Consider the following 26922-nt stretch of genomic DNA (forward strand, 5'->3'; position numbering starts at 1 on the left):
CTATCTACACCTTGCGCTGTCCTGTCGCAGTGCGCTCTCGGGCGCGTAATTCTGCGTATACTCGGACTGCCTCTGTGCGCTGTCCAGCACGGACTCTGCTGAAGTCTCTGACCGCCTCTCACTCTCTGTGCCCCGCCAGGAAGCTCTCTCTGTGCCCCGTCAGGATTACATCGAAGTGTCTATGGTGTAACGTGGATGTCTTACAGCCCCGCTGGGTTTCCCACGTTTGAGATCTACGAGAGGACTTCGCTGTGTTTCCCTCTCCAGTGTTTTCCAGTTCATCGCACCTTTTACACACGGACTTTGAGTTATTTTGCATAACATACATACATACATTACATGAGGACATTGAGTGTTTTTCTATTATACATACCCACTGACAACACTGTGTTATACATCATTAAAAACCCTCTGCACAGGGATTCCAGAGTTGTGTCGTTCCTAACAGCGTATATTTCTAAGGTTGATTAATTTGATATAATGTTAAATAGTTAAATATACATCAAGGTGTCAAATTTTCTAAAATAAATTAAAATTGTTCTGATTTCACATTTATTTTATTAGGTGAAAAACGTCTCTGCTGTGTCCTGCTGACAGGCGTGGTGGGCGCGTACAGCAGGTGACGCAAATTATGGATCCTCTGAAGGTTAGACCATCTCATTTCAGTTCTCGTCGCAGACTTCTGAGGCAGTCACCTTAATAGAGACAGAGCGCAGTTATGCAAATTTGAAAACCATGTCCACCGGGGGGGAAAGCGATCCAACCGTCTCCATTGACTTTGTATTGCGAGAAGCCGCCTCCTTGTCATTTCTGGCTTATAACAAAAAACTGAATAATGCCTAAAAGCTGTGTGACAATATGTACAGCTAACAAGCCAAAGAACCCAGAAATAAGTTTTTATAAGCTGTCGAGCCGTAAAACCCAGTCTTTAAGGAGAATAAAGTGGATCACCGACTATGTTTCCCCCTAGTGGACGCAGTTCTACTAATAGTATTACTATGAAAAGTTGCCTGTATCCATTTCTGTGTCTTTAAACACTCGTTTTTTGGGGACAGCTTATAAAAACTTATTTACAGATTAAACTTAAAAACAGATTAATACCTAAAAGCTGCTGTGTGACAAGGTGTACATCTAACAACCCAAAAAAAACAAATACGTTTTTATAAGCTTTCAACTTCAAAATAACGAGCGTTTAAAGACACAGAAATGGAAACAGGCAACTTTTCATAGTACTCCTATTAGTAAAACTGCGTCCAATAGGGGGAAACGTAGTCGGCGATCCACTTTATTCTACTTAAAGGCTGGGTTTTACGGCTCGACAGCTTATAAAAACTTATTTCTGGGTTCTTTGGCTTGTTAGCTGTACATATTGTCACACAGCAGCTTTTAGGCATTATTCAGTTTTTTGTTATAAGCCAGAAATGACAAGGAGGCGGCTTCTCGCAATACAAAGTCAATGGAGACGGTTGGATCGCTTTCCCCCCGGTGGGCGTGGTTTTCAGGTTATGACGCGCTGCGCTCTGTCTCTATAGACCGAGTGCTCGCCTTTTAAGGTCGCATGCTTAGAAGGTTGCAGCCCTTGAATTGGGACACAGCTGAAGACTGTATCAAAATATAACCGACACTTTAGTCAACGAAAAAAATAAGACGAAAATGTTAGGGAGGGACGAATGGAGAAGAGATCCAATCAGAACTACTCATTTTGGGGGACAAGTTGGGAAGAAATCCAATCAGAGAGAATCTTTGAGGGTAGGTTGATCTATGCAAAGAAAAAGTCGCTGCAAAGTTTGTTTTCACAACAGGTTGTTTACATTATATTTAGTTGTACAGTCTTATGCCGCGTTCCAGGCAACCTTTAACCCATAAATCACAACTTCAAAACCACGACTCTGAACAGGGAGTACATTGATCTAGTACGTGTTCACGGGTGTGAAGTCACATGTTTGACTGCCGTTCCAGTGCACTTTCACAGGTAGAAGGTTGGAAAAACACGGGTTACAGGCTGCCTGGAACGCGTACTCCCATTTTGAAGTCGTCATTTACGGGCTAAAAAAACTGCCTGGAATGCAGCATTAGTTACCCAGTTTTGGCTGATTTCAGTTGACTTTGCTCGTCAGCAACACGCATTTAAGACTAAATCAGAATTTGCTGTCAGAATTAACACTGATGTACAAATTAATAACAAATAAACAGTATGTTGCATGTTTTAGTGAATAGAAAACTTACCCTGGTCTTCCATTGTTTTCTGTCTCTTCCTGCTCTGTGTTCGTTTGATGGCTACTTCAGTACCGTCTTTTTTCAGACCTAGACACCCAAGCCAACAGGAAAGATGTCAGTAACAGAGTTCCTAATTCAGAATGAATTACTGTTTTAATTACTGCAACACTCTCACCTTCAAGTTCTTGAATGAGGATAGGCTCCTCCTCTTTTAGTACTTTGAAAAAGCTTAATTTTAGTGCAGCATCTCCAGAATTCACAACAGACAAGAGCAGTCTTATTTTGTCTTGGTGTGCAACTCTAGCAGTGATTTTAGAGTGCTTCTCCTGGGTAATCATGTTATTTGCAAGCAGCTTATCAGCGATAGGCATCACAGAGGTTACTCTTTCGACAAGAGCTGAGAAGTGTTTCCGCACAAAATCTGAGAAAACAAGTTCAAACATTTAATTAAATAAATAGAAAACTCCACAAGCTGTCTTTGTAAACTTTTTCCCACATTTAGTACACATTTCTATTATGATCCAATAATATTTAAACAGAACCTGTTATAGACGGTTTCATCGGATCCACTTGATACACCTCTGGATCCAAACTTTACTTCCGGTATCGTTTTTTTAATGGTCTGACTAGTTTCTTAACTGATCTATTGAACAAATGACGCGAAGTAAATAAAAAATGATTTGGTTTACTATGTAACCTATGTGTTGTGTTTTGCTTGTAATATAAATAAACTACGTTTAAAGTACTTTGTTGTTATTTATTCTTAGCGGAGTTTACCGGAAGTTACGTGCGGACCACGACAGCCGCTTGTTTATGTTGTTACTGCTGAAACCGTCTATAAGAAAGTCACTTCAATTTCAGATGTGACTATATTAAATATCAATTTAATAACAAATAAACAGTATGTTGCATGTTTTAGTGAATTGAAAACTTACCCTGGTCTTCCATTCTTTTTGCTTAGTCCTGTAAAACAGCAAGTCAAAATGACACTTAACTTGTGCATATTTAAGGTCCCACTGTAGTGTGAATGTAAGCTAATGGCTTGTGTTTTGCAAACGAAAGTCAGTGTCAAGACTGTTAGGAAGGGTGAGGCAGATTTGACGTTCTCTATATACAGTCTTGTTCAAAATAATAGCAGCACAATGTGACCAACCAGAACAACCAAGGCCCTCAGTACACTCCTTATTGCCACGTGGCAAACAAGCCACCAGTAGGCTCAGCAGATTCCCAGAAAACAAACAAGACCCAGCACCCACGACACGCACGCTCCCAAGGCCGTGCAACTGGGCAACCAGCCGAAAGGGGTGTGTTCAAAAAAACAGCAGTGTCTACCTTTGACTGTACAAACTCAAAACTATTTTGTACAAACATTTTTTTTTCTGGGATTTAGCAATCCTGTGAATCACTAAACTAATATTTAGTTGTATGACCACAGTTTTTTAAAACTGCTTGACATCTGTGTGGCATGGAGTCAACCAACTTGTGGCACCTCTCAGCTGTTATTCCACTCCATGATTCTTCACCAAAACATTCCACAATTCATTCACATTTCTTGGCTTTGCTTCAGAAACAAAATTTTTGATATCACCCCACAAGTTCTCAATTGGATTAAGCTCTGGAGATTGGGCTGGCCACTCCATAACATTCATTTTGTTGGTTTGGAACCAAGACTTTGCCCGTTTACTAGTGTGTTTTGGGTCATTGTCTCGTTGAAACAACCATTTCAAGGGCATGTCCTCTTCAGCATAGGGCAACATGACCTCTTCAAGTATTTTAACATATGCAAACTGATCCATGATCCCTGGTATGCGATAAATAGGCCCAACACCATAGTAGGAGAAACATGCCTATATCATGATGCTTGCACCTCCATGCTTCACTGTCTTCACTGTGTACTGTGGCTTGAATTCAGAGTTTGGGGGTCGTCTCACAAACTGCCTGTGGCCCTTGGACCCAATTTTACTCTCATCAGTCCACAAAATGTTCCTCCATTTCTCTTTAGGCCAGTTGACGTGTTCTTTGGCAAATTGTAACCTCTTCTGCACATGCCTTTTTTAACAGAGGGACTTTGCGGGGGATTCTTGAAAATAGATTAGCTTCACACAGACGTCTTCTTACTGTCACAGTACTTACAGGTAACTCCAGACTGTCTTTGATCATCCTGGAGGTGATCATTGGCTGAGCCTTTGCCATTCTGGTTATTCTTCTATCCATTTTGATGGTTGTCTTCCGTTTTCTTCCAAGTCTCTCTGGTTTTGCTCTCCATTTTAAGGCATTGGAGATCATTTTAACTGAACAGCCTATCATTTTTTGCACCTCTTTATAGGTTTTCCCCTCTCCAATCAACTTTTTAATCAAAGTACGCTGTTCTTCTGAACAATGTCTTGAACGACCCATTTTCCTCAGCTTTCAAATGCATGTTCAACAAGTGTTGGCTTCATCCTTAAATACGGGCCACCTGATTCACACCTGTTTCTTCACAAAATTGATGACCTCAGTGATTGAATGCCACACTGCTATTTTTTTTAACGCAACCCTTTCAACTAATTCAACTAATTGCCCAATTGCACAGCCTTAAGAGCGTGCATATCATGAATGCTGGGTCTTGTTTGTTTTCTGAGAATCTACTGAACTTACTGGTAACTTGTTTGCCACGTAGCAATAAAAATATACTAAAAACCTTGATTATTCTGGTTAGTCACATTGTACTTCTATTATTTTGAACATATATAAGCTTTTTAGGGAAAGATTGCAAAGAGATTTTATATTAGCACTAAATGTGAATCAAATCACTTTGTGCATCAATGCGTTTGTAGTGGAGATTAGGTGAGTATTGAAATATCAAAAAAAGAATGCAAGGAAAAATTATTCTGCTCCAATACTTGTACGTGGATATGACATAAATTCCTCCTGTGCCTCATAATCCTCTCCCAACATAAATTAAACTCCCTAAAAATGAATATCCAACACCATCATTTACAGGATCGTCTATAAAAAGGTCATGACATTTTAGTCACTTAACATTAGACAGTCTCTGCACCTAAGTATATTAAATTAGCTTTACATGTCATTACAATTTATGATTTTACATTTTTTGTTTCATTGGCAATTTGATTATAACTTAAAGACTAAAACATGTTTTACAGTATACGTAATAAAAATGTGCGCAATTAATGAATGTAATGAATGAACTGATGACATTCTATAGTTAAACGCTGCTATTTATTTAAAAATGTGAAGGAGACTGAGAGGAGTTTACAGAATAAAACCAGCTTTCGACACTACAAGTTACCACTCCTGCTGAAACAGGCTTGACTTACCCCACTGTCCCAGGTTTGACATATCTCCCATTCTGAAACCGAAAACTCAGAGTTTCCCTCATTTCAGGGAATACATACTCAGAGTTTTAACTTAACCTCCTTTCTGGGCCCACACTCTCGAGGTACTTTGATATGATACGTCACAAGGCAGGCTCGTTGATTCTGCAATCGGGCGCAGTTGCTCTCCACTGAATGCATTGACTAACTACACGATGGGAAAAGATACTGATGACACCGCTTAATGCTCATTGACCTGGGGATGTCAGCTGATGACTTCTTAATTCTAAAAACTCCACTACCTACAGTAGTTTTGATATTTTTTTCAACTTGTTATTGAATTATGACTTATATTTTTAATGACTTTTGTTCTAGTGTTGATATTTCACACAACAGAAAAGAATTTGCATTACCACTAGACTTATACATGCCAACATTTAATTTTCAGTAATGAACAGTTCACCTTCATTGATTCTCCTTATAAAGATCCTCATGTAAATGCATTTATTGGTATTGCAGTTGTATTTATTTTATCCGCCATAAAATACGCGAACACGATCTCTGCCTCTGCTGGCGTTTGTGGTCAACTGGACTGCGAGATTGGTAAAGTGTCCGACTTAAAAGCTTTTTTCACTCCTCCCCTCACTGCAGCCTACTCTCGTCTAAATTTTAGCCTAGTGACTTCGGCGGCAGGAAAGCAGCTCCAGGAAATGCTTTTGGACAGACTTCATAGGCAGCGTAATGGAATTAAAGGAATATTCTACTCATTTTCAATATTAAAATATGTTATTACCTTAACTAAGAATTGTTGATACATCCCTCTATCATCTGTGTGCGTGCACGTAAGCGCTGGAGCACGCTGCGACATTTCGATAGCATTTAGCTTAGCCCCTTTCATTTAATGGTACCAATCAGAGATAAAGTTAGAAGTGACCAAACACATCAACGTTTTTCCTATTTAAGATGAGTAGTTATACAAGCAAGTTTGGTGGTACAAAATAAAACGTAGCGCTTTTCTAAGTGGATTTAAAAGAGGAACTATATTTTATGGCGTAATAACACTTTTGGGAGTACTTCGACTCGCCTAAAAAGTCCGCTCCCCTTCTCACTCTCATAATGGGAGAGGGAGGGTGTTACTGCGCCGAGTCGAAGTACTCACAAAAGTGCTATTACGCCATACAGTTTTTCACTCCATTTTCTGGGAATCATGCAGAACAGCTACTGTGCCCACCACCTGGAAGACCTCAATCGTTATACCAATACCCAAAAAACCCCGCCCGTCAGAGCCCAACCACTTCCGTCCAGTTGCACTCACGCCCATAATAATGAAGTGCATGGAAAATATCATGCTTCAACTTATTCTGCAAACCGTCGGATCACAACTGGACCCCCACCAGTTTGCATACAGACTGAAACGGGGGACGGAAGATGCAGTGGCATGCCTCCTCCACTCCATCCTCCACCATCTCCAAACACCTAACAACTTTGCAGCAGTCCTATTCGTTGACTTCAGCTCTGCATTCAACACCATCCAGCGGCACCAGCTCATCAAGAAGCTCCAACACCTGGACATCATTCCACTATACATTCTTTGGATATACAATTTCCTCAGCAACAGACCACAGGGAGTTAAAGTTGGTACAGCTATATCATCAAACATTATTACCAACACTGGAGCTCCTCAGGGCTGCGTTCTCAGTCCATTTCTGTATAACCTCTACACAAATGATTGCAGCAGTACATCCCCTATCACCACATACTACAAATATGCGGACAACATAGCCATAGTAGGCCTACTTAGTGATAACAATTCCATCACAGCATACCAGCAGTCAATAACACAGTTTTCACATTGGTGTACCGACAACTACCTCCAATTAAACACTGACAAAACAAAGGAAATGGTCATACACACATCCAAAACACCACCTACACTCAATTGCACACTCATCAGAGGAAAAACAGTTGAACGGGTCAACAGTTTCAAATATCTTGGACTCACCATATACAATAAACTCAGCTTCAATGAACATGCAATTACCACACACAAACTTGCACAGCAAAGGCTTTATGTCATCCGCAAATTGAAATCACTATCTGTGGTCCCCCATCTCCTTTTACTACTCTATAAAAGCATCATCCAACCCATTCTAATGTACTGTTCCCCCTGTTTCTTCACCCTGCTTACTGTCACCAGTAGAAACAGACTCCTCAAAATCTCACACACAGCATCCAAGATAATCAACCTCCCCACCCCTTGCCTGTCAGAAATAAATGATCTAGCTATGACACGCCTGGCACGTGTCATAGTTAGCAGCCCGGACCACCCCTTAACCAATTCTTCACTTTACTCCCATCTGGCCGCAGATATAAGGTACTGAACTGGAAAAAGGCCCATTTCAAAAAAAGTTTTGTCCCTACAGCTATCATAGCACTAAATAAGAATATGTAGATTTCACTGGTATCACTGTGGGCTCTATCTTACACCTGGCGCAATGCAGTGCAATGCGCGACGTAAGTGTCTTTCACTAGTTTCCACCCTAATTTTCACGTTTAGCGCCGCAATGTTTAAATAGCAAATGCATTTGCGCCCCCTTTTGCGCCCATGGGCGTTCTGGTCTGAAAACGAGGTGTGTTCAGGCGCATTGTTGGCGCGTTGCTATTTTGAGGCAACTAAAATAGACTACGCCATTGACCAACAAAAACCTGGTCTAAAGTCAATGGCGCAATATGTTTTATGTTATTTAAAGAGCGCATTAGTAATATGCGCCTATAAACGGGAGGACAACGCGGGTTTGCTTATCACAAAGTACATGAATGCGCAGCAGCACAAAAATGCTTTTAAATATGAAAGATTAAAGCATTGAAGGACATAAATGAGGACTAATTATGAGACGTTAGAAAGCGCAAAGAGCTGCTTTACCTGCAGCCTGGTAAGTAATAAATGCTTTGCTTTAAACAAATGCATGTATTTTTAAATGTTTTTTTTAATGCTACCTCACGGATTTATTGTATTTAATGAATCTGTACCTGCGGATATGGTGAGATGAGAAACATTTTTAAGTATTGCTTAAAAAAACTCTTTGCTAAAAAAACGCTGTCCAAAGTGCTGAAACGTGAAGAGAGCCGTTTGTAAATTATTTTTCTCCTGTTTGTTACAAATAAAGTATTTTTAGAGTACAAACCTTATCTTACATACTTGTAAATTATTTTTTGATGATATTGCATAGCCATACATTTAAAGCAATTACAAGCCTGCTTTTTTACTTCCATGACTAAAAGAAAACGGGTTTTAAAGGTTTTAATAAAAAAAATAACAATTTCAATACACGTGAAAAACAACACAATTATTTAACATTAATCTTAAACTGGGGATCTTCTTCCTCCGCTTAGTTTTTCATTTTACAAAGTTCGTCATCTAGGGATTAGACATAGCGCCAGCGCAACTTGCTTTTAAAGGGGATGAGAGCTGAGACTCTCATTGGTTTACTGCACATTACGCCCAAAATACTCCCATTACAATAGGACCAACCCCTTTCGACCATGCGCTCGGCGCACAAACCATTTTTCCCGTCGTTAAATTAGCAAAAGTGGATTCGGACACGCCCATTTAGACGTTGCGCTGTGCGCTTTAGACAATGCGCTTAGATCGTTAAAATAGGGCCCTGTATATAGCCCATGCCATGTTTATTCTTGTCTAGATGTCTATGTTAACCATATGTTTTTCTGTACTATAGATGTGAGGATGGGTTATTTGTTATCTGTCATGTGTGGGAAGAGGGTTTATTTGTTATCTGTTGTATAAGTGGGAATAAGGGTTTATTTGTCATCTGCTGTATAAGGGTGTATTAGTTGTAATGTATGCTGTCCTGTACAACCTGACTGTGTGAAAACAATTATCCCTCTGGGAACAATAAAGAATCTAATCTAATCTATAGTCACATGACTTTGGTGTTTCGAATCACTTCATCACGTGACATGGGTGTTCCGAATCACATTTCGGAGCAGTGTTTCGAAACATCTACGCTTCGGGATCTCAAAACGTCAGTTTCGCAGTAGCCATCCCGATAGATAGATAGATATAGAAAGATAAGATAAGATAAGATAAGATAAGATAAGATAAGATAAGATAAGATAAGATAAGATAAGATAAGATAAGATAAGATAAGATAAGATAAGATAAGATAAGATAACCCCATTTAAAATGAGTTTGTCGTTTCATTTGGCTGTGTAATTAAAGGGACCATTTAAAATGTCAGCCAAAAAAAAAATCAATTCATACTCCACGCTCCAAACAGATGGGGGCAGTATACCTCCAGAAAGCGAGTTGGTCTATTTTAATTTAGCAGCTGCTAATTTAGCAGCATATATCAAGTTTAATTTACATTAGCAACTAAGTAAGTTATCATTAGTCACACCAAAAAAAAAAAAACATTCGGGTCTCATTAAAATTGCAATGTTTTCCGCTACGTTTCGTGCATCCATTTGGTGTTAATTTTCATCGAAGACATTTCAAGCTTCTTAGCTAATGTTACATTTTAGCATCAGCTTGGTAGATAACGGGTGAAAACCGGATCGGATCCGTGGGTAGAGCTAACTATTAAACGCTAACAGCTAAGGATGCGCGATAAGTTGCATGCGATAGTCATTGCGCTTCTCGTCAGTGAAGCCGGTTTCTTGATTAAAAGTGAATCGCCATCAGCTGCTTTTAGATGGAGCCACATTTACTGCACAAAGCCGTAGTTCATGTACAAGCTGAGCATAGCTAATCCCAAGGCCTATTAGAAGTGAACTTCTAGCGAAATACTAACAGCATCTTACATACCAATCGAAAAGAAATGTTGTTATTTCGGAGTCGAACCTCATTTCTTTCATGTCCATTAGTTGTCTCCAGCGATGAAAAGCAGTGCCAGTATTTACTCTGGTTCGGTTCCTTTATTTATCAGATTTTATTTGTGATTCCGAGCGCGTTTTCCCTGCAGCGAATGGTTATGGTAGTGGTAAATGTCTCTTGCTTCAGTCATTCTTCCGCTCTCTTCCCTGAACTGAAATGCGTCCGAAAACCCTATTGCAAGGCTGGAAGGCATCAAGGCATGTCCGAATCCATGGCTGTCTGAATTGCATTTCTCTGAGCTGCCTTCATGCCTCTTAAGTCAACAAGTCAGCTGCCTTAGTTTTCGGACACAGCGGTAGTAAAGGGCTGTACTCCCACACATGCGACTTATTCGTGTATTGCAGTTTGGCTGGCGGTTATGTACGTGGCCCGCATACCGCCTCCCATGGTCAAAACTGGTATTACGACACCTGTCAGGCTGTAGCTAGAAATTCAGAATATCATCTCTGCAGCACTATACCTTGTCATTTTTTTAATTACATCTTTGCCCTTATTTCATCTCATTCTTTTGATTTGATTTTTTAAAATCTTTTACCTCAATTATTACAAATGGCACCTTTAACCTTTTTACTGCTCCATAAACGTTTCATGCCAAATCACTACATTTCCTTGTTAAAGTGTAGGTACAAGATTTTGTTCTTTTCCAAAACGGGATAAGCGCCAGAGCCTATTTTTGGCCTAAACGCGATTTATCCTCTCGACCAATCAGAATTCGGTGAGCGTTCTACACAATCCAATGGCAGCGCTCTGAACAGATGTTTGTTTGTGTGATTCATTCCTCAAAATGAGTGCTTTAAACCAGGGTTGGAGTGGGGCTCATTTTCAGCCCTGAAGTTTTTTTTTTGCCTTAGACCGGCCCACTTTAGTTCATGCGTGACTATTAAAATAATATCATTACACCCTCAGTAGTATAAGTCTGCAGTAGTGCACTGTTCTCTGCAGCCTTGCAATTCATTGTATTTTTCAAATATATCATTTCCTATTCAGTGCAAATGCAGTAGCATAAACAATTATAATTTTTGCCATAATCATGCAGCCCTACAATAAGACATTTTAAAGGCGGAATGCACGATGTTTGAAAGCCAATGTTGATATTTGAAATCACCTAAACAAACACGCCCCTACCCCAATAGAACCTGGACCTTCTGTTGATAGACTCGCCCCACACATACGCAACTCCGCAAGGATGTCGGTTAGTAGACACGCTCCTTACTGCTGATTGGCTATAGGTGTGTTTTGGTAGTCGGCCCGTCTCCTTTTCCAAAGCGTTTTTCAAACATCGTGGAATCCGCCTTTAATACTCAAGTAAACTTATTCAAAAAGTAAAGGAAACAAATGTGTTTGTGTTTTCCCCTATATTTATATTTCTAAAAATGGTGGGTCTTGAGATTACCTGTTGGGTTGATAAAGTTTGGAAACCCCTGATATACAATACACAAGCAAGATTTATCAAGTAGCCTATGCATTGGAAACAAATGGAAAAATCTGTATGTTATTTTTTTAAGTACTTAAATTGTGTCTATTGCCAAATAACGTAGGCTAAGGTAGCTCTACATTTTGTTAAAAAAAAAAAGGAAACATAATGGAACATATTTTTGAAACTTTTTTTTCAATAAACTTTTGCGTTCTCCGACACTACCTTAACGCTACGTCGTTCTTAAGTTGTACCTTAAGCTGTACCTTATCGCTAATACGTGTTTTCCGAAAAGTTCTTAGTTACGTATCACTTCTGTAAGTCGTTCGTTCGGAAGGTTGGTCTGGAGCACTCATTTTATAGACTTGAAGGAACAGTACAAATTAAGAGAGAAATGTTTTCCTGCACTTTTTCAGTTTTCCAACACTAGCAGTTTCATTTTACCTGTTTGTGTTTATGAATGATATTGATCATGATCTTTTACCAGTGCAACTTGAAGCACAGAAGAGGGTGTTCAACATTTACATCCAGACCAAAGCCGTTTCTCAATACCAAGTACACCAAACTCGGACTTGTGTCCTTCGTAGTTCGAACTTGCAAGTTCAGACTCGGAAGAACGAACTCCTGACGCGAAATGCATTCTGGGAAACTTCGCTGTCATAAGTGCACACAAGTCTCCTCTGATGCATCCCCGATAAAATGGACGGATCAAGAACACATCCGGGGATTTTATGTGAACTTGGGCTTGATGCGAACTTTGAATTGGAACAGTACTTGGGCCGCGACTGATGACGTTTCACAAGTCCACAAGAACGCAAGTACAGACGAGAACGCATATTGAGAAACGGCTAAAGTCTGGTCTGGAGCACTCTTAGCTATACCTTATCCCACATGACTCCACTAGGGGCCATCACTTTCATAAAAACTTACATTGCAGTCTATATAACTAAATATTTGTAAAAAAAAATGCAATACACTCCGTGTTTAATTAGGCAAATATTTTTATATTTAAAGAATAAAACATTTACATAATTAGACATCATTACATTGATGGTTGTTAGCTTTTTAATTATGTTTTCCAAAGGGACATCAACTGCGAACTATTAAATGCTACAGGATTAAGAAACTATTTAAAAAATATATTTTGGGTGATGGAGTTGGTGAAACTGGCAGCTATACAGCGAATCCTACTATTTCATTTGTGCATTTCATATCCGTTAAATCTTAGTCTAACGACTAGTATTTTAGCTGCATAAATAAATCAGGTAAAATTACAAAAAATAATTATGATTATTAATGTTAATTAGACTTTGCATCAAAGTTTTTTAATGTTTTATAACTTTGAGGCAACTGCATGCCATATTCTTTATAAACATTCAAAATAAACTGGGCTGGGTTTCCCGATAACGATTGAACTTAGCACTTAAGAGCGCTTTCTATGAGCTACTAAACGAACATTCGTTGTTCATTTACGTGCGTTTCCCAAAGATGCACGTGAAACGATCGCTCGCAGCTGGGTTTTAAGTGCTACTTACGAGTCGCTCGTAGATCTACGATGATTTTCAAGTGCAACTTAAGTTACGAAGCTTGATTCGTACGACCGTTTTTACGATCTACTTAGCCTTTCTGTACGATGCTTTTGGGGAAACCCGGCCATGTGCACTTGATTACTGCTTGTATAGTCTCAACAAAATTTCCACATTAAAACTAATCAAAGCTAAAATCTAAAGCAATCATACTATATATTTATAGGCTATTATATAATATTTGATGTGTTATATTTAGACAGACAGGCTCCAGAAATGCGTCCATTAAGCTTTATCCGCATTGTTTACGCGCTGCTTGTGCATACAGTGTCCAAGCACAATAAACGCGTGAACTAATGAACAACAGCAGTTTGTTTTTATATACTTTAAGTGTAATGCACAGCCAAGTACTTGCACACATGGCCGTAGCCAGCTATGAGGTCACAGAGGTCCGGACCTCGGTAATTTTTTCATATAAAAAAATAAAATGTTAAGTTCTCTGAAGGACTAATTAGTTTTTCAAAAAGAATCCGCATATATAATTAAGTTTGGACAGTTTACTGTATAGTTTAGTGTAAAACGACTAAGATTGGTTTAAGCTGTGATGGCGCAGGTACAGAATTTGCATCCCATTGTTGCCAGATCCTCTTTAGACGTAGTGTTTTAGCAATTAATGTGACACTTTGACATTATCTATAAAGTGATTGTTTGTTGTAGGTTAGTATTAGAGATTTCTCTGATTTATTTCTGAAATACAAGGTTTGGACGAACTTTGTTTTTTAAGGCCAATTATTTTTGCTTGTCTTTCGTACTAATATCTGGCAACATGGAAACTGAAAGTTATCGAGACGCATAATTCAGCGCGAGCAGGTTATTGCTGATACTACATTCGGTAAGATAAAAGCAATAATCATCATAATTGTGTCTGTAAGAGTATCAACAGTATCAACAACACTATCGAAAAACAGAAAATAACTCTGGTACAAAGATGTAGAAGAATTGGGTTTAAATAAAATATGCCAAATACGTTAAAACACGTAGCGTAAAACGGTAAAGCTAATCTCAACAAAACATAAGCATTAAGAATTCTGTTATTTAATTTAATTTAGAAGTTAACCTTTAACAAAGTCATGCTGAAAACAATAAGAGCACTAAACACGTTCTTGTTTAAAATCTTGTAACGTTTTTTGTTATATAATATTGCTTATTAAAATGATTACAAAAATAAACATTGTTGCATGAAAAAGTAATAAATAATCCAGCAGTCCCAGTCCATCCCCCAAAACAGAGAGTGTGTACCCAAAGTGTAAAAAGGTTAAGACAGAATATTTTAGATCCCAGGTAAAAATCAAGTATGCATAATGTACTTAAAACACTTAAATACTAGCAAGTACATTTGTAAGTTATGTAAAGTTATGCTACAAATTATTAAAAGTAAAGTTCTACTTGAGCAGTACTTCAGTTTACCTGAAAAAGTAAGAATACCAGTACCAACTAGATTTTTATTGAAATAAATTATGTCTCAAAATAACACTTAGATGTTCTTAACTTAATTTTAAGAAGTACCAAAAACAAATGTGGTATATAGGTCACAAAATGAGTGCACGAAAATAGTACATTTACTAAGTGTACTTAAAAAGTGTATTTTATTTAAGCAGGGCTCTAGAGTGCGACCAATTTGGTCGCACATGCGACCTAATTTCTCAATGGTGCGACTTAAAAAAATATCAGGTCGCACTGGTGCAACCCAGGAGTTCGAGGGAAAAAGCCATGGTCCAGATCTACGTGTGTGTACGTTTAAAAATGCGTGTGCGCTCCAGTCAGAGAGAGAGAGAGAGAGAGAGAGAGAGAGAGAGAGAGAGAGAGAGAGAGAGAGACGCTGATGATAAGAGAAGAGGAAAAGAACGATTGACAACTTTTTCGTTAAGAATGTTAAGTTGCCTGATCCGTCCGAAGATCACAACCAATGCTCTGACATCAACCTCCCGTCACATCAGGTCCGAACCCGAAGACGGAATTAGGTAATGAGCCTCTTACAATCGAGTCAGAGCCAAAGCATAATTCTTTTGAAGAAAATTATTTGAACGTAACCCAACAGCAATGTCGCGTTCCGTGCGCCAAATGTATAGAAAAAAGCCAGGAGTCAGGACCGCTGTTTTCTTCATAATCTTACTTCCAAATCTAATCCTATAAACTTTTCGGTGTTTGCTGTATCGCTATCACCGCCCTGCCAGACTGTCTTAAATAGAGAAATAAGTTCATTCCTTGATTTGCGTTGTTGATTCATTTATAAATAATTCCCCCAAGGGTTTAGTTTATGCGCAAAAGGCATTAAAATGAATAGAACGTGATGATTACATCTTTCTTTTGTGAAAAAATAATAAAATAAATAAGCCTACATGAAATGTGTTTAACTTAAATATTAGCAAATTAACAAAACGAATTCAAAAGTAGCCTAGCCTATGAGTTTATTTATTGTGTGACCCGCTCCAAATCCGATGCAGCACAAAAAACTTTTTTATGCAATCTCATCACGCATTTCATGCCATCACCGGCGCGGGTTTACGCAGGGCAGCGAGAAAAATACATTAAACTTTAAACATTTAACATTCTACTTGAGTTTTTTTGGACATCCCTTTGGAATCACTGCAATCATATCATCAATTTAAAAGGTGTAAATATAAGCGCAGCGCTTATGAGTGTTCAAACACTGCTGACCGCTCAGCTGTCAATCTCTGCCGACCCTCACAAAGTTTCACATTAAATGTTAATATATTTGTCCAGTCATTGTCCTGTGCTTATTTCTGTCAATGTTCTGCATGAAGATCTTTAAAGGTTTCTACTTACTTCACGATTTGCGGTGCAGCCGGTCGCAGTCTTTATGTAAAACGGGCGGGTATGAAATAAATTGATGCTGATGTCGGATAATGGGTCAAGTGTTATTTTAATCGCGCGGATGCGGGTTATCAAACAGGACTGTGCATGACTCGTATAAGGAAAATTATAAAATAGCCTACATGTTTATATTCTGTATTAAACCACCATAACTTGCGGTGTTAAAGGGACAGTTACCCCAAAAATGACAATTCTGTCAGCATTAACTCTCCCTCATTTTGTTACAAACCTGTATAAATGTATTTGTTCTGATAAACACGAAGCAAGATATTTTGAGGAATGTTAATAACCAAACCAAGCACGAGCCCCATTCACTTCTAGGGAAAAAAAATACTATGGAAGTGAATGGGGCTCATGAATGGTTTGGTTACAAACATTCCTCAAAATATTTTCATTCATGTTTACCAGAACAAAGACATTTATACAGGTTTGTAACCACATCAGAGTGAGTAAATTATGACAGAATTTTCATTTTTGGGTGAACTATAAATCCGATGCAGCCCACAGGATTCATTGTTACATCTATAACATCTATGACATCGCAAAAGCTGTTTTAGGCAAATAACCCTCCTATATATCAAACCTTTTATTTATTATACAAATAATCATGTTACTAGATCAGGGCCTGGTTCCACAAAACGTTCTTATCGCTAAGTAGTTCTTAACCTATTCCTTTAACCTCTCTTTTAACTCTATGGCACGATTCCCAAAACGTTCGTATGCTAAGTATATCTTCTGTAAGTCACACTTTCGTAAGGTTGGTCTGGACCATTCGTAATCTCTCTCTTAGCGTTGTTTGAAGGCAAAACGCTATAGAAATCAGCGCAGCGCAGTACAAGTCAATCTATGGTATGCTGACAATGATTTTATGTTATGGACATTTTAAGACTTAAAAATAAAATATATTTGCAATGGATACAGGGCTATTTATGAAGTTGACTTTATTTGGTATCAGACCTAATGAATCAAAGACGGCGCCGGTGTTTGTTCCCCATCGAAGTCTGTTCCCTCTATGTTTATAGCGTTTACATTTATAATTTATTTAGAAAGATTAAAGATTTGAATTTGGTTATACTAAAAAGAAATACTATCATGTATTCTATTATACAAATTATTAAATATTTCATATTTGACAGTTTTATGTCTTTTAACATAAAGGGCCCTATCTTGCACCCAGCGCAATTGACTTTGTCAGTGACGCATGTATCATTTCGTATTTTGCACTGGCGCACAGCGGGTTTTTCCCTCCACAGACGCACGTCGGCAAACTAGGGAATGAACTTGCGCTCCCTGGGCGGTTCAGCGCAAAAAAGGAGGCGTGTTCCGGCGCAAACCATCTCTTATGCTATTTTTCAGTTTCAAAAAACAATTGCGCTACTAACCAAAAAAAAAAAAACTAGTCTAAAGTCAGTGGCGCGTTGCGCGTGGTTCATTATGCTATTTTAAGGGCGCATGCTTGACCATAATGTATAGCGTGCACAACGCGCATTTCTTATCTAATCTACACAGATGCAACAGTTATTTTTGCAAATCATAAATTGTTACAATAAAAAATATAAGATAAGGGAAATCATTAAATCAAATTGTTACAATAAAAAATATTAATACATGAGATAAGGGAAATCATTGTGGTGAGCATTGTGGTGATAGTTTTTATTTATTTTGTGTGGCAGCGTTAAACAATTATCATGCAAATAACGATAAAATATTTTCATATGTTTGTTGTGTGGCTGTATTACGTTTATTTTATCTAAATAATAATTAAAATGTTTTCATAAGAAACCTTTATGTATGTGAACTTGATTTGTAAGTGTACTTTGGGGTTGGACCTTGCTTGCGTTTCTTGTGTCCGATTTCAAAGCCCCCAAACCCTTTCAGCGAAGGTGGACGCAGCGATGTCCTCCTGTGTGCCCGGCGTGCCCGATTTATGCTGGCAAGCTTGGGATCCCCCCGTCTCTTGACATCATTGTAGCGCTTGGCGCAGCTGATGAGACACTTGTGGCTATTTCCTCTCACGCCTGTTTAACCGACGCTGATTTGGGTGGGTTTCTCCTATCCTCATACAAAACAACTTCCCTGTCTTTGACTGCTCTTAGAAGAACGTCGGTCTCCTCGGCTGTGAACCGCTCCTGGCGTGCGCCTGTCAAATCCGTCATAATAATAGCAACCCGCCATGGAACTTGCGCCCTTGCGTTTAAAGGGAATGTTGGATAGCGTTCTGATTGGTTTATTTAACGTTACGCCCAAACCACACCTATGAATAATGAACCTACTTCAGACCAACCCCTTATTGATTTGCGCCCGGCGCAAGACTTATTTCTCCCGCCGGGAAAATAGCAACAGCGCCCAAGATCCGCCCACAAAGTCACTTGCGCTTTGCGCTTCGGACTTGTGTTTCAGATCGTTAAAATAGGGCCCATAGCCTGTCTTTTTCCTTTTTTCTCTCTCTACTGTTTGTTTTAAAACTGTTATGTTTCCATATATAATAAATATATATTATACATATAATATGATTCATACTGTAAAAATAATTGACTTACAAATACAATCAAAAACAATCAAGATACATTACATTAATGCACACACATCTCAGTAGCCATTAAAACTTTCAATGTATATAAAGAATAATGTGATAAAAACGCGATAAAAACACTACACTAAAGGGAAACACAGGGGGAACAGACTTCCACACAACAGCGATAACCCCGTAACCGTTTAGTCCATGCCGATTTTTTTCATTCGGCAACACTTTAAACCTTTTTACAATTTGCCTGACGTGGCCAAATTACAAAAATTGCCTCCCAAGACAACCCATTATGGAGCTGCTGGATCTTCTCAGACCATATTCCCTATCTGACTCTCTCTGTTTATTGTAGATAGGTTGTTTTGTATTGATGATTTTTAATGTATGATTAGTGAGGGATAGCCGGTTCGTCTACCCGTATTACTGACAATTTGATAATTTAATTAATTACAGATAACTAAACTATGTTAAAATAAATGTTACTGGAATAATTTGAGTAATGTTCCGTTTGTATAGAACGTGTTGTCTTTCTTAACGCCGTAATGCACCTTCACGTGAAGTGGAAAATCGATCCCTGAGAGATCGATCGCAAATAATTCAGCACCTTCACTTGGGACAGCGACATTGTTACGTCGAACTTAGAGGCAACACTTCGGGGAACACACTTAGGAACACAAACAACTTTGGTAAGATATACCTTTCCGAGTCTTCTTAGCGCGCTAAGAGTGAACGTTATCGGGGAAACGGGCCCTGGTTCTTATATTTGCTTAAAAGGCCCAAGGGTATTGTCTGAATTCGGCAAAAGTGCTTTCTCTTCCTATGCTCCTCGGGCTTGGAATGAATTGCAGAATGTTCTTAATTTAAATGCACTTCCAACTCTAAGCACTTTTAAACGTCTTTTACAAAATGTTTTAATGGATACTTGCAATTCTTTTAATTGATTTGCATTCTTGTTTTAGATAATTCATTTTGTGATTGTTGTAAATTGTGTGTTGTCTTATTGTATTCTTTTTGTATGAAACTAATGTTCCGTCGTCTTGACCAGGTCTCACTGGAAGAAGAGATAGAAATATGTCAATGTGATTTTCCTGGCTAAATAAAGGAAATAATAATGACTATGAAATAAATATGAATTGTAAATCCTTTTCCTTTTAGAGGCTGTAGGCTGCAAGCACTCACAGCAGCCCCATTCGTGTGTTTGCAGGCGAGAGATGTCCCCACTGCTTTATGCACAAGTTGATTGTGTCCCGAGTCCCAACCACTTATTGGAAAAATTCTTGCATTAGGGTTCATTAACATCTAAAGCGCATGGAATACGTAGAACGTGCCGCTTTCTTCTGCTTTTCAAAGCGCTTACTTGTGAACATGAGTTTTGTTTCAGACGCGTCTATTTGAGTGCGCTTGCCGGCCGCGCGTCTATAGACTTGAGCGTGTCTTGATACAAAGTGGGGCAGCAACCTTCATCCCGGTGGCATGACAACACTGGCCCTCGTGGCCAAAAAAAAACTGACCAGGCCACCGGGAATCCTCCCGGTTCTCCCTATGGCCAATCCGGGCCTGCTTTAAACGGTGTCTGTAAACACTTTTGATGGCAATTTTAATGGCGACCTGAGGTAGAAAACACCTACTGGACAAAGCAAATAACAAAAAACAACAACAAAAAAAGAAGGTTCGTCACTCGGGTGGCGCGTTAATACATGCGGATAATTGTCATGTTAATCATCCGGAGAAGGTACCCGTTTGCAAGGCGATCTTCATCAAAGTGTTTGGTAAGTACAACTTTTGCTTCAGAATTGGCTCGTTTAATACCGTTTTGTAGGTTTGTCCTTCGCGATAAAGTTTTTTTCCCTGTGAAGTAGCCTGCTAATGTAACATAAAAAGTACTGCGTTCTCCGACAACGTTGTCTCACAGCGCGCCACGAAGACTCAAAAGGTACACCCCAACTGCAGGTATACATCTCCTACGTGTGTTCTCCGAACTATACCTTAGGATGTTGCTTAAGGTAAACCTTCTTTAGTTCGTGTCACGGTTAATACATGTCATGTCTTGCCTCTGTTCTGATTGTTGTCACCGGGACATTCATTGATTAATTACCTGCCTCATCACACCTGTTTGTCATTTAGTCTGTCTGTATATACCCCTGTCTTCTGTTTGCTCACTGCTGGATCATTGTCATTACTTCTCTGTCTGTTCCTGTTTGAATTACCTGTTCGTTGTTTTACTCCTCGTGTTTTGTTTCTCATTCTGTTTGTTAATAAATATTATTTATTCATCTGAACTTCACACATGCATCCTGATTCCTGTACCCACTGTGACAGAATGATCCAGCCATCAAAGGACACAGCGAATTCGCAGAGAAGTGCTTCCCCATATATTTTTTTTGAGGGGGAGTACTGGACATCGGGCCCCGCAAGCTTCAAAGCCCCGATGTTCCTTGGAGCTAACCGAGACAGAATGCTCGGAACTCCAGGCTTGGCTCAAATTGGCTGTCACCACGCCCAATTCTTTCCTCGGGATGGTTGTCGCTACACGTGAGCATGATCCTGTGAGGGTCGAAGCGTTTGAGTCGGTTGCCCTGCTGGTCGAGTCATCTACGCCGATTCCTGGGAGGTCCACCGCCGTGCTCGATTCGGGGCTCAGAGCGGACGCCACGCCCGATTATTTCCCTGGGGTGATCGCCACCGTGTACGAGCCCGTTTCCCCGAGATGGTGGGAGGTGACTTCCAGGGGGATCGGATCCCTGTCGATTCCCAGGAGGGTCGAGTCATCTGCCTCGGTTCCCGAGATGGTCGCTCCGGGCTTTCCGGCTTCGTCTCGGCTTCCTGCCCTGCCGGTTTCACCCAGGCTCCTTGCACTGCCGGGTTCGCCCCGGCTTTCTGCCCTGCTGGCTTCATTCCGGCTCCATGCCCTGCCGGCTTCGCCCCGGCTTCCGCTGGCTCCACCTTGGCCTCCAAGCCCTTCGTCCCTCCCCCAGGTCCTCCCTTCCAGACTTTTGTTTGTTTATGTTTGAGTGTCTGGGAGCCACTTCTTAAGTGGGGGGTAATGTCACGGTTAATCCGTGTCATGTCTTGCCTCTGTTCTGATTATCATCACCTGGACAGACATTGATTTATTACCTGTCTCATCACACCTGTGTGTCATTTAGTCTGTCTGTATATATACCCCTGTCTTCTGTTTGATCACTGTTGGATCATTGTCATTACTTCTCTGTCTGTTTCTGTTTGAATTACCTGTTCGTTGTTTTACTCCTCGTGTTTTGTTTCTTGTCATCATTAAATGTTATTTATTTATCCCGAACTCTGCAATTGTGTCCTGCTTCCTGATTTCATGTTCCCGGTCGTGACAGTTCGACCTTAGCGGGTGCTGTCCATGGTGGAGGTGCTGAATAGGTTGATATTGATTGCTCGACAATCAATTATTCACTTCATGTAATAGGTGTATAGGCGTTATGAGATGGCGGTGTTCTTTATTAAAGAAACATTTTAGAAATAGTTCAAGTTCAATTCATTAGGAATATCTGGTTAAAATATTTCAAATTGAAAACAACTAAACTCAACCTTCTGTATTTTATATCAAACCCGTGCAAACCCCGCAACTTTATTTCCAAACGTATTATGTATAAATTGCTCCAATGCATGCGCTATGCCTTCACTTGAAATGATAATTTATAAAAGGGGTTCCCAATAAGTGCATTGCACAGGGGAACAAAATGGGTCATGCAAGTCACTTGGCTTGGCTGTGCATTACACTTAAAATATCTAAAAACAAACTGTTGTTGTTCATTAATTCACGCGTTTGTGCTTGGAAACTGGATGCGCAAGCAGTGTGGTTACAATGCGGATAAAGCTTAAATGACTTATTTCTGGAGCCTGTCTGTCTACCTCAAATATAAAATATAAAAGTATATATTATATAATAAATAAATATATATTATGATTGCTTTGTTGACCTTAGATACAAGCAGTAAGTGAAGTATTTGCCAATGTTTGGTAACCCATACATGGAATGTGACCTCTGCATTTAACCCATCCAGTGAATAGTGAACACACAGTGGGCAGCTATCCCTGCAGGGCCTGGGGAGCAATTAGGGTTAAGGTGCCTTGCTCAAGGGCACCACAGTCTCAACCCACCGTTCGTGAGCCTCGAACCGGCAGCAATGCTCAGGTTACAAGCCCGGCACTCTAAAAAAACTTTGATGCAAAGTCGAATTAACATCAATAATCATAATTAAAATCAGAATAATATTAATTAATGTTAATTAATAATCAAAGAAAATCTGAGCTAAGAATGTTTCGGGGAATGCAGCCCTGATTAGTTCGATAGCCTACTGGCGTTTGATACATTGACTATGATAAGGCAACCCAGTATCACGAAACTGCGTGACTATTTCACGCATGGACCAGCGCGACAATGTCACGCTTTGCCGCGTTTGAGCGTGAGCATGTCACGCTTTCTGTTTGTGTCGCTGTCACGTATTGGTTACTCAACTTTTTTGTCCTAATTTCGGATAAGGAGCTATGGTAGATTGTGTGTAGTGCAAAAGTACAAAATGTGGCTAATGAACAATGCAGGGATATCTTCAAAGCTGTGCTTTTTTGATTGGAACAATACGAGCGTGTTGTTACATGTTATGTCATTGAGAGCAGGTCGAGGCGAGCTGTGCGTGCCTGCGTGTGTAGAACTACTAATGTCTTTGAGGTTAATAAAAACTGTGTGGAGAGAGAGAGAGAGAGAGAGAGAGAGAGAGATGTGAAATATGTTAAGCAAAAGAGGTTCCTATAACGCCCTGCTAAGGAGAAAACTGAAATGGTGGAGGGAGTAATAGCAAGTTAGTTATGTGTAATTCTGTTTATTTCATACCGGCTCCAATGTATATCACTATCTGAATAATTTACTTATTTGTTTTTTAAAGACAAACCATCAATTTATGGAAAAAAATGATGGATTCATAGGGCCCTATTTTAACGATCTAAGCGCATTGTCTAAAGCGCACAGCGCAACGTCTAAATGGGCGTGTCCGAATCCACTTTTGCTAATTTAACGACGGGAAAAATCGTTTTTGCGCCGAGCGCATGGTCGAAAAGGGTTGGTCCTATTGTAATGGGATTATTTTGGGCGTAACGTGCAGTAAACCAATGAGAGTCTCAGCTCTCATTCCCTTTAAAAGCAAGTTGCGCTGGCGCTATGTCTAATCCCTATTTAGATGACGAACTTTGTAAACTGAAAAACTAAGCGGAGGAAGAAGATCCCCAGTTTAAGATTAATGTTAAATAATTGTGTTGTTTTTCACTTGTATTGAAATTGTTATTTTTTTATTAAAACCTTTAAAACCCGTTATCTTTTAGTCATGGAAGTAAAAAGCAGGCTTGTAATTGCTTTAAATGTATAGCTATCCAATATCATCAAAACATAATTTACAAGTATGTAAGATAAGGTTTGTACTCTAAAAATACTTTATTTGTAACAAACAGGAGATAAAGAAATTACAAACGGCTCTCACGTTTCAGCACTTTGGACAGCGTTTTTTTTAGCAAAGAGTTTTTTAAGCATTACTTACAAATGTTTCTCATCTCGCCATATCCACAGTTACAGAGTCATCATACAATAAATCCGTGAGGTAGCATTAAAAAAAAAAAAACATTTAAAAACAGACGCATTTGTTTAAAGCAAAGCATTTATTTACTTATCAGGCTGCAGGTAAAGCAGCTCTTTGCACCTTCTAACGTCTCATAATCAGTCCTCATTTATAAATATGCCCAAGAGACTCAATAATAATCTCTTAAATTCAATCCTTTAATCTTTCATATTTAAAAGCATTTTTGTGCTGCTGCGCATTTATGTACTTTGTGATAAGCAAACCCGCGTTGTCCTCCCGTTTATAGGCGCATATTACTAATGCGCTCTTTAAATAACATAAAACACATTGCGCCATTGACTTTAGACCAGGTTTTTGTTGGTCAATTGCGTAGTCTATTTTAGTTACCTCAAAATAGCAACGCGCCAACAATGCGCCTGAACACACCTCGTTTTTCAGACCAGAACGCCCATGGGCGCAAAGGGGGCGCAAATGCATTTGCTATTTAAACAACGCGGCGCTAAACGTGAAAATTAGGGTGGAAACTACCGAAAGACACTTGCGTCGCGCATTGCGCTGCATTGCGCCGGGTGTAAGATAGAGCCCATAGCGTTTTGAAAATAAAATAAAATTAACTTTCAATTATAATCAACAATATCGTTGTTTGATTTAATAATTATTATTCAATATGTTCAGACTGAGCAAAAAACAACAACATTTTAACAGAATATTTACAAAATGTGTGGGTCTAGATAAAAATGTACTTTTTCTGAAAACTATTGAAATGGATTTATAGCGTTTTGGAAAAGACCTCTTCAGATGAGATATATAGAGAAGACATAAGACAGATAGATTTAGATAAGACAGATAGAATAGGGGAGAGTGGGGGCGAAAGTAACGTGGGACGAAAGCAACAAAGAGATTTCCTCCAAGCCCTGCCCTGATAACATTTGCATCCCAAACTATGAAAGCATTTTTAGCACACAACCCTTGACAGGGCTGACAAATATCGCGTTATTTACTCACTGTTTTCCACATGTAGGTCCAGAAAGTTGTTTAAAACCATAAGAAACTGCTAATACTGTTGAAAATTTATATTATTCTAATTTGATTTCATTTCAATTAAATAGTGTTCATATTGTTGAAAAAATATTTTATTTTCAACAATTTAAGTTTGTACTGTTGGTTGCTTTTGAAACATTTGATAAAACTGAAATTTAAAATAAAAATGTAATTTTATTATATTTTACAAAAATAAATTACAAAAAATGTTTGCAGTTACATATACGAGTTCATTGTCATGTATATTTTATACAAACCAGTGTAACACAAAAATCTTTCTTTTTCTGTTGTGTTACTTTTGACCCATATATGTGTTACTTTCATCACTGCTGTCAGGGTCAAAAGTAACAATTCACTACTTATGTTCAAAGTGAAATTATACAGAAGTCGTTTTACATTTGTTTAAAATTACACCTGATATTGATAAACCACACTTGTGAGTTATTGACTACAGCAGAAAATATATCTCTGTCTAGGCTATATCTATAAAAATGAAGTTTTTCTGAAAAATTTTACTTTCGCCCCTGCTCTCCCCTATAAGCTGGCAAAAACCGGCCATGCTTAGATCAATACGTTTTTAAGATTTACGTATATAGAATATACCGAACTTGAACCCACTGGAGGAAACTGCAACCTCACCCCATGTCGTCAATATTTGACGACACTTGACCATTCGTCAATATGTGACGCGGAGGGTATACCTTTCGTGTCATTTTTTGACGAACTGGGGACTTCAATACTATTACGTCCGTTGCATTCTCTTCTCCTATTTTCTTACCATTTTCGCGTCGGTTTAGGGTTAGATTTACATAATGACATCCCTACCCAAACCTAACTCTAACCCCAACGCCAGGTGACAACTGTTTCTAACCCCAACGCCAGGTGACAACTGTTTAATTTCGCGTACACTGTTTAATTTCGCGTACACTGTTTAATTTTGCGTAATCTAACCCTAAACCGACGCGAAAATGGTAAGAAAATAGGAGAAGAGAATGCAACGGACGTAATAGTATTGAAGTCCCCAGTTCGTCAAAAAATGACGCGAAAGGTATACCCTCCGCGTCACATATTGACGAATGGTCAAGTGTCGTCAAATATTGACGACATGGGGTGAGACTGTGTTACAACCTGAAAGTTAAAACGACGGTGAAGATCGAGTGCGAAAAAGGAAAGGAAGCGAACCTGTTTTTTAATAGAGAAGGGAAGAAAACCTTAAATATACTCTAATGCATGTTAATATGCTCGTTTTAATGCAAATAATTTACCTTAAAGTTTGAGATGCTGCTAACTTTACCCGAGATTTAGGATGCGCTGTACTCCACTTTCAGATAGTGATGTGACATCTGAAGCGAAGCTCCGGAGTTGTGTCGAGCAAAAATGGTGCGTTACAGGTGAAGCCCTGATTCGAGGCTTGTATCGTTTCTGTGAAAATCACGTGACCATGACAAACGAGGCCTCGGTTTCTGTTGAATACGTCATTGCTTCATTCTGAGTATC

At 39.1% G+C, this 26922-nt stretch overlaps 1 protein-coding gene across 1 annotated transcript; it reads right to left on the minus strand.

Annotated features, from left to right (window-relative positions):
- Positions 1-26922, minus strand: LOC141350852 (guanylate-binding protein 4-like). Its single transcript, XM_073856688.1, has 5 exons — positions 26691-26922; positions 3153-3180; positions 2393-2638; positions 2227-2304; positions 1-149 (listed from the first exon to the last, which is right to left on the minus strand). The coding sequence occupies exons 2-5, from the start codon at positions 3163-3165 to the stop codon at positions 1-3; spliced, it is 486 nt and encodes a 161-aa protein (XP_073712789.1). The 5' UTR covers positions 3166-3180; positions 26691-26922.

This window comes from Misgurnus anguillicaudatus, chromosome 19, assembly GCF_027580225.2.
Source record: "Misgurnus anguillicaudatus chromosome 19, ASM2758022v2, whole genome shotgun sequence".
Taxonomy (NCBI): domain Eukaryota; kingdom Metazoa; phylum Chordata; class Actinopteri; order Cypriniformes; family Cobitidae; genus Misgurnus; species Misgurnus anguillicaudatus.